This window comes from Canis aureus, chromosome 3, assembly GCF_053574225.1.
Source record: "Canis aureus isolate CA01 chromosome 3, VMU_Caureus_v.1.0, whole genome shotgun sequence".
NCBI classification, from domain to species: domain Eukaryota; kingdom Metazoa; phylum Chordata; class Mammalia; order Carnivora; family Canidae; genus Canis; species Canis aureus.
Window position 1 is genome coordinate 19,953,341 of NC_135613.1, and position 16,889 is coordinate 19,970,229.

At 40.4% G+C, this 16,889-nt stretch overlaps 1 protein-coding gene across 4 annotated transcripts in view; it reads left to right on the top strand.

Annotated features, from left to right (window-relative positions):
• Positions 1–16,889, top strand: part of CDH13 (cadherin 13) — a 1,003,185-nt gene that overhangs the window by 443,338 nt on the left and 542,958 nt on the right. For all 4 annotated transcript variants that reach the window (XM_077890997.1, XM_077890998.1, XM_077890995.1 and 1 more), the window contains one exon: positions 1,386–1,502. In XM_077890997.1, the coding sequence (XP_077747123.1) occupies positions 1,386–1,502 (117 nt within the window). The remainder of the gene's footprint in view (positions 1–1,385; positions 1,503–16,889) is intronic.

A 16,889-nucleotide genomic window follows, 5' to 3' on the forward strand; every position in this document is an offset into this window, starting at 1 on the left:
GGTTCAGGTCATGACCTCAGGGTCATGAGGTGGAGCTCTGTGTGGGGCTCCATGCTCAACATGGAGTCTGCTTGGGATTCTCTGTCCTTTTCCCTCTACCTTCCCACTTGTGCACTCTCTCACTCTTTCTCTTTCTCAAACAAATTTTTTTTTTTTTTTTTTTGTAAAGAAGTGCTTAGGGCAGCCCTGGTGGCTCAGTGGTTTAGCATCACCTTTAGCCCAGGGTGTGGTCCGGGAGACCCGGGGCGAGTCCCACGTTGAGCTCCCTGCATGGAGCCTGCTTCTCCCTCTGCCTGTGTCTCTGCCTCTCTCTTTCTGTCTCTTGTGAATGAATAAATAAAATCTTTAAAAAATAAAAAAATAAAAGAAGAGCTTAGCGATGCCAGGGTCATGCAGTTGGTTGAGCATCAGACTCTTGGTTTCAACTCAGATCCTGATCTCAGGATGGTGAGATCGAGCCCCACATCAGGCTCTGCACTCAACATGGAGTCAAATTAAGACTCTCCATGTGGAGAATCAAATTAAGACTCTCAATCCCTCCCCCACCTCTCTCAAATAAATCAATAAATCTTAAATATATATATACATATATATATATATATATATATAAAAAGAGGAGCTTATTTTTTCCCTGAGCTTCCAGCTCAAATTGAATGCCATCATTTGGTTTCCAGTATGCTTATTTTCATGTTTTCCTACTTTTTATGGAAAGCAATACTGGTACTTCATTTAAATTATGATACAATAATTTCCTCTTTTCACACATTTATGTCATTGAATATGTAAATTACAAATAGGGCAGAAATCTTGACAATGTTCCAATAACTGAAGTTTAAGACATATATACTGAGTAGGTAGTGCATTCCAACAGTTGGCCTACTAATAATAACAAATAGTCCTTGAAAAAAACATTGACTAGGAATCTCCATAATGCCTGATGTGGTTTGGAACTTTGTGACTGCCCCTTCATCCCTATTCATTTGTGAGTGTCAGGACCTTGCAGTTGGCCATGAGGAGAATCACTTTTATATCCATTGGGTTCTGTAGGTTAGTGACCAGGTGAGTAATCTCCTTGCTTGGCAGATTAAGAAGGGGAATACACAAGTACCGAAGGATGTATAAATCAAGACTGACATTGTGAATAGAATGATTCAGATGATGGGATTAAAGAGCTTAATGATAGTCATTGTGAATCACAATGTCAGCTTTAGTATGATTCTAACGATGTACTTGCTAACGCTAATGAGGTTTGATAGAATAAAATTAACAATGTCCAAACAGCTGTATGCTTTCACAACAAAGGAACCATATCTCAGAGCAGACTGATACATTTTCTGTGGGGGATTTTAGTCAACTGAGTTTTTTTTTTTCTCTCTCTCTTTTAGGATATATTTAAATTTGCAAGAACTTCTCCTGTCCCAAGACAAAAGAGGTCCATTGTGGTATCTCCCATTCTAATTCCAGAGAATCAGAGACAACCTTTCCCAAGAGACGTTGGCAAGGTAAGTCAGACAAAAGACAAATGATATAACAAAGGCATGTTTTTATTAAGAGGAGAGCATACACAAGGCAAGCTGACTGTGACTGTCTTGGTGGCCACCTGAAGTTGGCCTCTATTCCTCTATGATAAGAAGCCAGATGGTTTTGCCAATAAAAGAATGACAAAAAGCCATCAAGCAACAAACAAAGAATTTACAAAAAACTATAATAACACCTTTGAATAGCATGCTTTGGAGAGCTACATGGCAGACAACAATGCTAACATTGTGTCTGGAAGATGTCATTGATTAAGAAGTAAATTCAGTGCTTTTAAAATGATGTCCAGGAAACCAGCCAGATACTCTACTAAACTATACTGGCATAGTAGTGTGATGACACATAGCCTTTTTATTTAGATCCTAGTTTTCTTTTCCTTTTTTTTTTAATTTTTAAAGATTTATTTATTTATTCAAGAGAGAGTCAGGGAGGGGTAGAGGGAGAGGAGGAGAGAGTCTTAAACAGACTCTGTGTGGGACTCAGAGTACAATGTGGGGCTCAATTTCACAACCCCTAGATCATGACCTGAGCCAAAAACCAAGAGTCAGACACTCAAATGACTGCACCATCCAGGTTCCTAGTTCTCAAAGGTATAAAAGTCCAGGAGAGCCATGGGGTCAGCTCTCTAAAAACTAATCAAAAGAATTAAATCATACTAACCATATACAGAAAACCTTGTTGCATGAGTCAGGGCAATAACTTTTCTAAGAAGAAATATTTGTTGTTAAATGGGCAGAAATACTGCTGTTGCCTGGTCAACACATTCTCTCCCCATAGGAAAGTCAATGTGGAGAATCAAATTAAAACCAGTTAGTACTTTTTGGTCATCACAAAATTGGAACAATGGTGATTAGTTCAATGAATGACCTTAATGGCTGGTGCTATTGGATTATTTATTCACTCGTTACATAAATAAGGGGCATCTATTATATGCCAGACTCCAAGATTGGGACTGGATGAATATTGGTGTAAAAAGCACAGAAGCCCCTGTTGTGACAGAGCTCATACTATAGTGGGGAGACAGATATTTTGGTGAGTAAATAAACAAACAAACAAGAAGTTGCAAAGGATAAAAAATTCTGTGAAGAACAGAAACAGCTCTTCAGAAAGAGAGTAAATGGTGAGACCAAGGAGTAGAAGGACAGAAGTGTTCACATATATGGCTGGGAAGGTTGGTCAGAGATCCTGGTGTTTGATTGGTGACTGGAACGATGAGAAAAGCATAGCCACGGGAAGATCTTGGGAAGGTGCATTCTAGCAGAGGGCACTGCATGTGCAAACATCTGGAAGGGGAAAAGAAGGAGATATATCTGAGGAGCAAAATGTCTGGATGGGTGCAATGAGGTGAGCAAAGAAGAGAGTGGTAAGAGCTGAAGTCAAAGAAGCTGGCCTGTCATAGGGGCTCCAGAGACAAAGCAAGTGGGGATTTCATTGTTTATACACCAAGAAGACACTGGAAGTTCACCCAGGTGTGTGTGTGTGTGTGTGTGTGCATGTGCATGCTGAAAGACCCCCCCCCCCCCCGGCTGCATCATTAGGAATGATTTGTGGGAGCAGAGTGGTCAGGAGGAGTGGACACAAAAAGATCTGCCAAGAGGAGTGTTTTGGGGTGACCTTGACTAGAAGTGAGGGTAACTTGGACTATTAGAAACCTATTTCTGTTGGAAATTAGAAGCATCAATAATCCAATATCTTGGTAGCCACCATATTTGTGATTTTAAACTCCTACTATGCCAAAGACACCTTTCTTTAAACAAAATCTTGCCAGGAGTCCAGGACACGATGCAAAAGGAAGCAGAGCTGTTCCAAGTGGACAGTAGTAGGGTTGATGAGCCCTGCTCTTTGGATAGCCCTAACCACTGTGGTGGCCCTGAAGCCAAGGGTGACACTCACCAAGGGCCAGATTCCTCAAGTCTGCAAGGCTCTGCCACTAAACAGTTTCAGAGACACAAGTTGCATCCTTGATTTTTACACCTTTATGTAAGCCTGGTATTCTCAACTCTTACTGTACATCAGAGTTGCCCGGGGGCAGTTAAAATACAAATGCCAGGCTCTACCTTCCAAGATCAATTCAGTTGGTCAAGGAGTGAGGACCAATCATCATTTTATATATATATAGATAGATAGATAGATAGATAGATAGATAGATAGATAGATAGATAGATATAGATATATATCCATCCCCAGGTAATTCTAATGTGCAGCCAAGGTTGAGAACCACTGGCCTAAACCAGTCCTATGGACCAGGAGCATCAGCACTACCTGGTTATTAATAACTGCACTGCCATGCAAAAACTATGTTTGTCTATGTTTTTTATGCCTTCAAAGGGACTATTCTCCTCTTTTTGCCTGCTTGGTTTTATCCATTCATCTCATACTTTTCTTTATATCTTATGCTTTACCTCCATCAACTCCACTCATAGCTAACAGGTGATGCTCTGCTGAACTGTGAGAGAGTATATGGGTGGCTTCAGAGAGTGCTGGAGAGGTAGGAAGAAGGAAAACATATCCCACCTAGCCACCCAAATTCTCTGAGTCAGGTAGCTCTAATTTTATAAATATTTGACTGTTGGTGACTGCATTGTAATCCTGAGGAGAAATGCTAGGGAATGGTCTAAAGCACACTCCACAAGGGAGGGAGCTGGGGTATTTATATGCCAACTCCATCCATCTTTGGTTGAGGGTCTTTCCCAAAGGTATAAACTATCCAGCACATCCAGCCTTCCCTGTGTTCTGAGCACCAGCGTAAGGGCCCTCTAAGGCCTGGGGGAGACAGCTGGAAGTCTGCTGGTGTACCCAGAAAAGGTGAGGTCCAAGGAAGGGGACAGGGTACTCATGGATTCTGTTCCACCCCTGAATATAAATACTTTTGCTTTGCAGGCCTGGTTTTTCCTGTCTCCTCTTCTGCCCCCATCTCATTTTCTGAACTAACTTTCCTATCTCCTTCCTTTGAAGGTGACTATACTTGCTTCTCTCCATTAATAAGTAGTAGCTGCTTCCCAGGCAGGAAAATGTCTGAGATTCAACCAAATTCATATCAATAAGCACATATTCAGCGCCCGCTATTTGTAAGGCACTATGTTAGGGTTTGGAGTTAATGACAAAAGGCAATAGACAGGGTCCTTAATCTCACAGGGATTACAGAAGAATAGATAAAATAATCACAAATGCGTTTTTGTTCAATATTATAAAGTATAAGCACCTTTCATCTATTCTGTTAAATTCTCATAAAAGCCACCCCATGAGAATCATCTTCCAATGTGCTACCTGAGAGTAATGGGACTCAGAGGGATAAAGTCCTCTAGCTGGAGTCTCATAGTTAGTTTGTAGCAGAGATGAGCTCCATGCCAGCTCTTTGAGATTTCAGAGTCTGTGTTCCTAACTAGTATGCTCAGTGCTAAGTACAATTTGAGAATTCTTCTACATGGAATGAAATGTCTTCGCTAACAATTACTCTCTTTAAAACAGCATTAAATTTAATTATTTGAAGTGCACACAAAAATAGGATGGATACAGGGATGGATAAGTGGATAGATACATGATAACACAAGTATAGTAAAATGTTAACAGCCGAATCTAGGTGGTGGGCATAAGATTGATCATCAAAAACTTCTTTCAAATTTTTCTCTGTTTGGAATTGTCATGATACAGTGTTGGAAAAAAAATAAGCTTAATTAAATACAAAAATTATCATAAAGCACATAAGAATTGACATCTTGGCACACAAAATATTTTTTTTTATTTGCCTTGAACTTCAAGGGAATGGATGGAGACTAAGTATTCTTTCTTTTCTTTTTTTTCCCCAGTCATATTTTATCATAATCTGAATCCCTTTCAAGAAAAGAAACTCATATACTACAGGGTGAAGGCATCAAAAGCAGAGTGCTGTGGTGAATCCACTCTCTAGGGGGGATTTTTCTCTGTTGAGGCTGTGCCATGTAGAATTGCACATTGACAGAAAGGCCATGTGGGCAGCTCTAGGAGTTAGAGTTTTGGCTGATGCATACTTTATTTATCTGCCAAATAATTAGTTGGTAAGTGGCTAAATTACTAGAATTTGGGGGCTGCTTTTCCATCATCTTTCTCAATGTTTCTGAAAAACGGGTTAAATACCCAGTTGTGAACACACTGCCTCAAACCTGTGATTTCCTTCCCATTTCTGAATTCTAGACGGCAGTGAGGATCTGGGAGCAGGTGCCCTAAAAAGAAATATGTAGTTCCTAACATGTAGTCTTTCCCTCCCCTTCAAAGTGTGACTATTTCAAAATTTGGGCCATAAATAATTTCTTAGTTTTACCAACTTTCACTGATAAATATTTGATTGCATCTTTAGAGATTTTTGAGTTCTTGGGCCTGATTGATTGAGAGCAGGGGACTTTAAATCTGTGAGGCAGCAAGGAGGTCTTTGGGAGACGTATTTTATTCTGTTTTATATTAAGTTTGAAAGACAAGTCATTTATGAAATGCTTATTAGAGATTCTACTTTCATCACAAACCCTTTTCATCAAAACCAATGAAAGTACATTTTACTGAAAATCCTTTTTTTATATCCCCTATAAATTGGCAGAATGGGCCTTTAGAAGGACATCTTTAACCCAGGATGGAAGAAATATGTAATTGGACCATGTGCTTTTCGTAAAGGGAATCAACATAGATCATTAGACCGAATCATGAAAACCACTCAACCAGGACTCTGCTTTGATTGTGTCATGAATGCAAGTCATACATGAGGATAATTTACTTCAGTTCTTAAAAATTTCTTAGAGTTCTGAGCATATGCTTTATTGGGCATCTTCCCACATCCAAGTACTCTGTACCTCCAATTTATGCCCACCTATGCAAACAGACACCAAGGGATCTGGTATTTCAGAATTGAATCTGTTTTAGTCCATTTATTAGTCATTTGTATCACTTTGAGAACTCATGAGTGCCAGGCTGTGTCCTCAGAAACTGGACCAGAAGGCTAGAACTGGATCCCTAGTACTGCTCCATTTTACCCTCCTACTGAAACATAGACTTAGCCCTATCCCATGTTCCGACACATTCTATATAATTGCCATGAGCCCTCACCCCCTTTTAAAATCCACTGCTTCATGTTTTTTATTCGAGTCTGACTACATGCCTCTTCTCAGAAATTTACAGCTGTTTAATTTCTCCTTTTAAAAACAACTAGCTATTTTACTCAGTCACTACAACTTAGAACTGTCTAGTGTATAGAAGAGAAATTTGAATGTAAGAGATCTAAGATATCCAGAAGCTCAATACTCAAAAATTCTTGTTGAGATGAACAGCAGAGTTTATTTCTACATTCAGCAACACCATTCCCCCACTCATATGTATGCCTTTCCTATTTCTACGACTTTGAACTCTTTCCTCTTCCTGGGATACACCCTCTTCATCCTCACTCCACAGGAGGTGCATGTATTCAATGCTTCACTGTCTAGTAGAACTTTTACATCCTTGCAGAAAGTTCATTCTATACTGCCCAGGATGGTAGCCTCTAATCACGTGTGGCCATGCAACACTTGAAGTATGGCTAGTGCAATTGAAGAACTGAATTTTTAAATTTTATCTATTTTTAACTAATGTTAGTTTAACCTTAAAAACTATTGTTTGATTCAGTTATTGGAACAACTTGTCTTGTGAAATTTACTTTTCAACTTAAATTTATTTTATTTTATTTTATTTTATTTATTCATGAGAGACACAGAGAGAGAGAGAGGCACAGACACAGGCAGAGGGAGAAGCAGGCTCCATGCAGGGAGCTCGACGTGGGACTCAATCCTGGGTCTCCAGGATCACACCCTGGGCTGAAGTTGGCGCTAAACCGCTGAGCCACCCGGGCTGCCCTAAATTTTAGTCTAAGTACAGGTCAAATACTTTTCACGGAAATATAATATCTAAGTTGATATGTCAGTGTAATATAAACACAAGATTTCAAAAATGTAGTACACATATACAAAGAATCAGAAATATCTCATTAATAATCCTTATGTTCGTCATGTTGAGATAAAAACATATTGGATATATTGGCATGATTAAAATTAATATCATATTTTTTACTTCCTTTATTATGTGGCTACCAGAAATTTTTTTTACTTTTTTAGAAAATTTTAAATTATTTTTATGGCTTGCATTATATTTCTATTGGTCAGTGCTGGGCTAAAGCCTATTTTTGATATAGTCTCCTCCTTGGAATTTTCCTTTGATCTCCTTTACACATTGTTTCTACCTCTTTGCTCACGTGTAATACATTTGGAGCAGCAATATAGTTTCTTTTGTATTTTTCTTGTCTTTCCATTAACTATAACTCATCAAGTATAGTGATACAGTGCACTGCCTAACACACAGTAGAAACTCAAATATTCTTTGACTTGAATTCTGGTTAGGTCTATGGCTAGTTGGATAAGGCATCCACTGGTTACTGATTAAAGTGATCACAGCCTGGTTTGTTGTTAGAATGGAATTAATAGACCATTATATGATTGGTCTGGGTATTTCTAGCAAATTTTAATTTTCCACAATGGCATTGAGGCTATCAGATAAATTGGTTGGCAGTCAACCATTATGTCAGGTCAAATAAGTATCTTTAGCAGATTGTGGTAGATTTGATGTTAGTGGATTCTGAGTGGGATGTGATGGGGAGGGGAGAAAGAGAGAGAGAGAAGAAAAAGAGAGTGTCTGTATTTCCATATTTGCTCATACATACAATATTTTAAATCCACTTAAATAAAAAAATACCCTCAAAACTTTAACTTTATTCACAATTGAACAGAGTTAATTTTAACTTATTTTGACTAAGTCTAATAAAAGCATATATTCACTATTAGCAAGTGTTGCCCTCTTTCTGCAAAGTTTAATTAATGATAAAACATAATTGAGTTGTTTTGGTTGTTTGCCAAATACATATATATGCAAAAATGCCCTCCATGATATATATTCAGCAAATAAAGGCATCTGAGCCTATGGAGGAAGCAATATTTTTAGCTCTGAGTTTATCACCCTTTCAGTTCTCAATTTGAAAGATTCCCAGGGCTTTATTGTTATGTACATTTGGCCTTGGACTGAATTTATATTTAATTAGTCGTGAACATTAAGGGATCCAGCATTTCAGCTTGAATTAGCACCCCAGAGCCACGAGAGTTAAGGAATTTTTGAGTTCAACTAGAATCTTCAGCATCTAATGAATGTCAGGATCTAAGCCAAACAGAGCTATCTCCTCTGTCCTGTTTAGTTCTTAAACAATCCCACTAAGTACTATACCCATTTCTCAGATGGGGAAACTGAAATCAGAGAGATTAAGCATCTAGTCCAAAGTCACTCAGTTAAAAGAGTGGCAAGTCTAATACTGAAACCTTGAGTGCCAATGACCCCGGCATGCTAACATGCGTGAATATGGAGTTCCCATGGGTCTCTGCTGTTTGCATAGCATGCTCACATGAATTATCATTTGATGCTCACACATACTCTCAAGAAACCAGTATTATATCCCCATTGTACCACTGAGGAACTGAGGTTAGAGCATCGTGCAAGACATTTATAAACTGAGTTGTCGATAAGCTGAGCTCTTTCTGCATTACCACCTGCCATGCACCAGAGGTCTGGATGGATTTCAAAACAGCAACACATGGCATGGGGTAAGGAATAGGCTTTATTAAAGAAAGAGAACCCATAGAAGCCAGGGGTCAGCCAAAGATGAGAATCACATCATCCCACAGAGAGCTTTGCCAGGGCCTGGGCAGAGCACTGCACATTGTCTCAGTTTGCCAGAAGAGCCCTCGGCTGCTGTGGTTCTCCCTTCTTAGGCCAGCTTGTCTACAATCTTGTCAGTGGACAGATAATCAAATTATTGGGGTATCTGGCAGCCTGAGCACAGGTACCCAGATTTATAGAAATTGTCTAAGATCCCAGATGCTCAAAGCCAGATGCCTTGGGCAGTGATATGCTGGTTAACAGGCTCTTGGGGGTGAAGGAAGCCCTAATTAGTAATGTTTGCCACTTTCTTTGGTGTAAGTATTCCCACTGTGACCAATTTCAAGCTACTGACTTGTAAACTTCTTGAATATTTAACAATTGACTTTCACAAGGAAGTAGGAGCTAGCTTCAGCTTACCACTGACCTTGGGACCTATGGATTGTGATACTGGATGTTTCAGGGAATGCACTGGCCCCATGGGGATCTATGCTTGAGTGGAATCTCCTGCTTGGAGAAGTGGCTTACCCATCTACCTGTTCACCCCTGATGTCAGCTGGTTTCTTGTTCAAGGTGAGCTCCAAGGGTCATTTTGGATAATTGTGCTCCTTGCATCCCACTAGCCTTGTCAAAAGCCACATGGCTAGTGCTAAGGGGTTGCAGACCTTGAAACCATGCTCTTTCAGCTCTGCCACACCTCTCCTCTTTTGCACATAAATCCCGAGTCAGTCTCCTGAGGCTGGCAAATTCTGTGATAATTGTCCTAGTTCTACCTGGAAAATAAGGAAGGGAAAGATAAAATTTTCTGTGAAGTGCGGAGAAATTAAGTTAACTTCACAAACAGTTATTTGACGTGTATGTTTGTGCAGAGTCAAGACTGGGGTCATGTCTTAGTTTAACAAATAGACCACGTGTTGACAAGCAGAAAACTTCTTTCTTCACCCGGCAAGGAGAGCTACTGTCTGGCTTCAGAGAACACATTTTTTTGTTGGTATGTCTACTGACAACCCTGTTCAAAGGAGCCACAAGGAACAAAAGTGAAAGCAGAAAAGGCTAACTTTGGTGTAATTAAGAGATATCGCCACTCGTTTTTCTAAGTGACAAGGCCACAGCTGACTCAGTCGATAAGGGCTGTGAAGGAGCAAGACCCAAGGTGCTGTAGGGAATGGATTGGCCCTTTTGTGGTTAGACTTCCAGTCCCAGCTTTGAAGAGGACTGAGGCAGAGCTGGATGGAGACAGGAACAGGCCCATGAACAGTTTTCTGAAAAGAAGGAGGAATGAACAAAGAACTCACCTGTCTTTCCTTTTCTAGCTGGGAACTAGCCTTGGCTTCCAAGTGGGGTTATAGGGAAGAGGCTTCAATGTGGGGCTGAGCCTGCCTCGGTAAGATCATGGACACAAACACCCTTTGTTGCAAGTTTAAATGGTCCTGTCTGTAGGTGTTTCACTGGAGACACATTGGATATTTGGGATCAGGAGATGAAGAATAGTCCCAGCTTAAGCCTTTGGGGCAGGCAAATATTCTTTCCAGGTGGAAAAATTGGGCCGCATTCATTCAGTCAGAGATATTTATTGAGCAACTACTATGGGCAAGGCACTGCATTGACTGTTGCCCATGGATTCCCACTCAAAGAACATGCACCTGGGGTAGACACAGACCTAGAAACAGGCAGATTAGACTGTGATCGGGAGCTGTGAGAGTGTGAAGAACCTGAGAAGACAGAGAAAGTTAATACCCAAGAGAACTCACAAATGGCTACCTACCAGTAGGCAAGGCCAATTGGGGATGGTAAGAATTCTCTAGGCAGTGGGAAGAGTGTGATCCAACATCTAGAGCCGAGAGGGCATCGTGTGTCTGGAGAGCCAAGCATAATTGAATGTGGATGTAATGCAAGGAGAACCCCTCACAAATAAAATTAGAGAAAGAATCAGGGACTAGAAGTTGAAGAACCTACACATGACTCACCCTTTACTCTGTAGGTGTCAGCTGTAAATCGAGGAATGACATGGCCATATTTGTATTTTAGGAAGATCAGTCTGGTTGCAGGGGAATCACACCTGGCTGAGAAAACCAGAAGCAGGGAGGCCCTGACGGAGGCTGTGACAGCAACCCAGGTGGGCCGCACAGGGCAGCCAGGCCAGAAGTGGCGGGAGACAGGAGACAAGACACCCAGTCAAGGGCTGGGCCACCTTGGTGACTGAGTGTTTGATGGGGAGGCAGGGAGGTAAAGGAAGGACCCCCTCTTAGCTGGGAGCATCATACCTCCATAGGATGCTGGCAAAGTCACCTGACGGAGGGTTTAGCTGTGAGTCAGTAGACCTTTCATGAAACTAAAGGTATTATTTCATCCTCCTCTCTCTTGAGTTCACTCTTGCCTGAGGCTGCTCTGCGGCCCTTCTGTGAAGCAGGAGGGAAGTGCTCCCAGAGGAGACAGATCTACCTGTGTGTTAGACGGAGGTGGAGGGACAGGCTGGATGCAGAGCGGGTCTTCTAGGGAGTGGATTCATTTTGCACCAGCAAGGCTTGTGGGCACCAGACTTTCAGGCGCCTCTTCACATGTGTTCCCAGGTGTGAACACGAATCCTCCCTGATCCATGTCTACCGATTTTAGTTTAGTCATTCCTGGCTGTGGATTTGAAATCTGTTTTACTGCCAGCTCAGAAATGCGTAACAGCTGTGTTCACTGTTGGCCTTCTAGCCCTGAATTCATTCTAAATACATTTCTTCTTAGTAATTTCTTCTTTGAATGCTGATGTTTGGCGATGCATTAGTATACACAATTCACAGGCTCTGTGTTGCTCAATTTTTAGTTCGTTTATTTGACAACTTGAAATTCCTCACAAGTGGTGCTTTTATTTTGTTATTTGCATCTGGAAATCATTCCTAACATGCCATGGAATAAATCTGTCTTTTCTTTTTTTTTTCCATATTTTTTCTTATTATTAGAATAATAGATGTTCATGATAAAGACTTTAAAGAAAAATACATATTTAACAATAACACTATAACAGAAATCTCCCCAAGTTCTACACCCGCCACCACCCTGTACTTGAGATAACCACTGTTGGCTCTAGGGCAGTGCTTCTCATTCTCTAAAGTTATACACAAATCAGTGAAAGCACAGGTTCCTGGGGCCTCATCCATCCCATCACACATGTGAGCATTCTCTGCCTATGTCCACCTCAGGTCTGCTTCCATCTGGCACCACCAGCTTCTCCTCTGCACCCATGCCCATTCTCCCCAGGTCTAGAACATCTTTGCTCTCATTATGCTGTGCAGCAATATCATCTGGGGCTATATATCCTCAGCCCTGCTGAGGATTAAAAACACAGCCCATTGGATATATATATTCCATGAAGGCTTCAGAAGGTAAGGAATACACCAGAAGCCTTCCGAATCCACCTATGTATGGTTCCCCATCATTCTCACTGACATTCTCCTTCCCATCATTAGAAACAGCCTCATTTGGGCTGCCCTCTCTCCAAACTCTAAGAATCCCCTTCTACCAAAAGTGCATTGTTCTCAGTGCTTTGCATACTCCACTAATTCCATGCAAAGGAAGTGTTTCGGAAGAGGAGGAAACTGAGTGATTGGTGGACTTCTCTGAGGCCTCAGAGCAGTAAAGCTAGGATTTTTAAAACTCTTTACTGAAGTATAATATATAGACACAAAAGTGCAAAATCATAAGTGTCCAGCACCATGATTTTTTCTATAGACAGAATACACCCATGAAGTCAGCACTCAGATCACAGAATGGAACATGACCAGCCCCCAGAGGACCCTTCATGTCACCTTCCAGGCACTAACTCCACATCCCCCCAGTGTAACCAACCCTCCCCTCTATCACCATGAGAGAGTGTCACCATTTGGTACATAATATAAATAGAATCATACGGCATGTATTTTGTGTTGGCTTTTTAAATTTTTTTGCTCAGCTTTACACTTGCGAGATCCATCTTTGTTGTTAGGCACATTTGTAGAATCACAGATGTGTAGTATCACATTTTCTAAATATACCGCACTCTATCCTTTCTACTCTTGAGAGGAATTTGGATCATTTCCAGTTTGGGGCCATTACGAATAGTCCTACAATACCATTCTCATACATGCCTTTAAGTGAACATATATACACATTACTGTTGAGTATATACCTAACCATGGGATTTTGGGGTCAGTTTTAGTAGATTCTAACAAACAGTTGCCAGAGTGGGTTATATAGAAGCTAAAATTTAAACCCATTATTCTGACTCTACAATGAATTATTGGGAGTAGGATGGGTGGCATATTTATTTATTTATTTCTGAAGAAAAATATATCCAGTTTATTTCTGACTCAGTAGTGCAGCCATTAAAATCAGCCATAACAGGGGCCCATTCTGTGTGTTTGGATCACACTGGAACCTGGTGCCTTCACTATCAAGAACTAGAAGAGGTCACTGCACTGGTTTCCCATCTGTGTTGATCCTCACGAGATGAGGCCATATCTAGGCTTCTGGTGTCCATTCAAAGGATACACCCTCCGCAGCAGGTCTTTCTTCCTCCCACTCCCAAGATCCTGAGGATGAGACAGTTCTCTCTAATCCGGTTTTATGGGAATACTTCCCAAAGTCAGGGAGATTTAATTTTTTTCAACACATTTTAATTTAATGTAATAAGTTATTTTATAAGCCAAAGAACTAAAAGTTTAGGACCCTGAGAAACAGACACAAAGTCAAAGGATTTTCTAACAAACTCTTTTTAAAAAAAAAAAAATTTGCTAATCAAGATGTCATTAAAAAATACAGACATTATCCACAGTGATTTCTCAACCCTCTGCTAGGGTGAATTGCTTCATACATTTGAGCTGCCTTTCCTTAGGTAGGACTGGCAATAATAATAATAGTAATAATAATAATAATAATAATAATAATAATAATAATAAAGTTCATCTATGGGCAACCTCTACAGACACAACTTGGTTACTACTATTTTTGTACTAAGATTTCTCACCTCTTCCTGATGACTGACAGTGGTGCTATCTAATCACAACCTTTTTTTCTTAATTAGGACACTGAAAGCCCACCTTCTGCCTTCTCTTAGAAATATTGCTAAGTAGCCATCATGCAAGAATTCTTAAGACATGGGCATAATAAAAAATGACCTGAGAATACTTCATGATTTTTGTTTTTTTCCCCTCTTTTTGCCTCCTGGGAATGAAATGACCTAAGGCTTGTGGTACCAAAGACCCTTAACAACACATTTTTCCCAGATACAGGAAGATTTGCTACACAGTAAATGACCAAGAGTTCTGACCCAGTTATGTACAATTGCTGAACAGACAATTTGCACATCCATCTTCATTTGTCATCCCTGATGAACCACTGAGTGTCTCAAGTGTTCCCTAGCCCCCTTCCTAAGTCATGAGAACACACTTTGAAGCTCTTGCTGCTCTTTGGTTATGTGTATATTTATTGGTATTTCAATTTTCTCCCTCTCTCAATTCAGAGAGATATTAGTCTATTAGAGTTGGAAGGAATGCTGGAGATGGCCCAAATACCTCACTCAATAAATAAAGAGTTCAGCTGGTAGCCTCATGTGCCCTCCCAAGGTGAGAGCACATTACAGGACCAACCCAGCCTTTGGACAGGAAAGAGCTGGGTGAAAACTCCAGGAAGTGAGAATATATCACTGCAAGATTCCACCTGTGTAAACCCTGTTTTGTTTGAGGACAGTGATTTGCATAACCTACACAGGCTATTTTGGAGAGCATAATTTCTGCATTCTTTGATTGCCTGTAGTGTTCCCATTTCATCCTCAACATCCAGCATGTGCCTGACACAGACTAGGCTCTCAATAAGTATGTATTGAATGAGTAAGTGGAAAAGTGGTCAAAAAAGTTCAATTCCAGCAGTCTCCTCACACTGGGTTAACAGTCAAGGACTCACCTCGACCTCTACCTACAGGCACCTATATATTCTTTTATATGAAGAACAGATGCTTTTAAGTTTGGGGTTAAGAAAAATAATTTTTCCTCTTTTATATCAGTCTTTTAATATCATTTACTGTTAATTGGGTAAAACAATGAATTTGGTAGGAGAAAGATGTTTGGGGAAAGTTTCAGAAATTTAAATGTAATATATGAGCATATATTTATACACATGTAATTTATATTATGTAACATGTTATGTAAAAAGTACATTTTGTATACTTTGTGGGGGACACTTCTTGTATTTAGTTCTATGGACAGAATGGTTCCTTGTAGGTCAATATTACAGGTAACTAAGCAAAAAAATGTTTTTGAAAACGAGATTCACTTAGATGCCAATATTTCTGTAATGTTTCACACAGTGGTTCCCTGTCTTAAAGTAAACTGAAGTTAATATACCCATTTATTAAGGGAAAGGTGGCTTTTATTATTATGACTATCAAATGGAATTGTATTAAACCTTCCGAAACTGGGGATATGTGAAGGGTTCATATGCTCCCTATGTTAAGTGGCTTCATTTTGCCGTGAATCTTTGTGTGTCTGTGCTTTTTGAGCTTTCCTGATCTTTTCCCCACCTCCAGGCACTCTCAGCACTGCCCCTCCTCACTAGCCCTCTGCTTCCTTCTAATAAGATTAGCTAGTTCTTAGAATTTGCTGCTTTCCAATTGCAGTGGGCTGGGAAATCATTCTCTGGGCATATCCCTATCCTGTGCTATAAGCTCAGAAAAATGGGATGAGACAGACTCAGATGTGGTTTCTGTCCTGCTGGTGATCATCTCTTTGACCTTTGGACAGGTCACCCGAAACCATTTGAGTTGTTTTTTCTATGAGACAAGGTTAGTAACACCTACCATTCACATCTGGGGAAAGACAAAATGGAACCATCTAGTTGATGACGCTGGCCCCATAGCAAATGCTCTATCAATGTACCCCTCCTTTCTTCCTCTCACTTCCTGGCCAAAACCTGCCTACAAGGTGTTGAGTGCTTGTAAAGCTTTCTCCAGGAGGAATAGGCTCATATGTATGTGCACATTGCAGGTAACCTGTTCCCGTAGTGGACATCTTTCCAAAGAGTGAATGTTACCACATAAGTGTACTGCTTAATCAATATGCTACTGCACCAATAAGAGATACTAGCTCAATTTAGCATTGTCTAGGAAGAATGCTAAAATAATTTGTTTTTTAAATCAGTTATCCAATCTACCCACCTGCCAGTTTCTTTGTTATAGTTGAAGATATGAAAACACATATTCAGCAATAAATTCAAATATAAGCACCATGAGATCTGGTCTGTTCACAATTGTACATTTAGGGCCTGGAACATCATCGATGCACCATAATTTTTTGACTGAATAAATAATCTATTTGCCGCAGATGTTGTGTCATTTATACTGTGCCCAGGTCCTGTCAAAGGAAAAAATGAAGGAAAAAAAGAGAGACACTCACCCAGCTATTTATCTATTTTTTTTCCCCTGCTCAGGGCTAAATTTCCCTGAAAAATCACAGAAGATCCCAGCTGTCAGAATGAGTTCATTAGCTGGGCTAGGGATTCCAGCTTCAGAGAGCTGAAGCTTCCACCCAGCCAGGTGTCCGTTTTAAGAACAGCATCCTCTTATGCAAAACATTGGTAGAAATGACCGCTCTCTGATAAAGAGCAGCTACCAAGCCTGCTCGCCCTGTGCTACCCGATGGTCA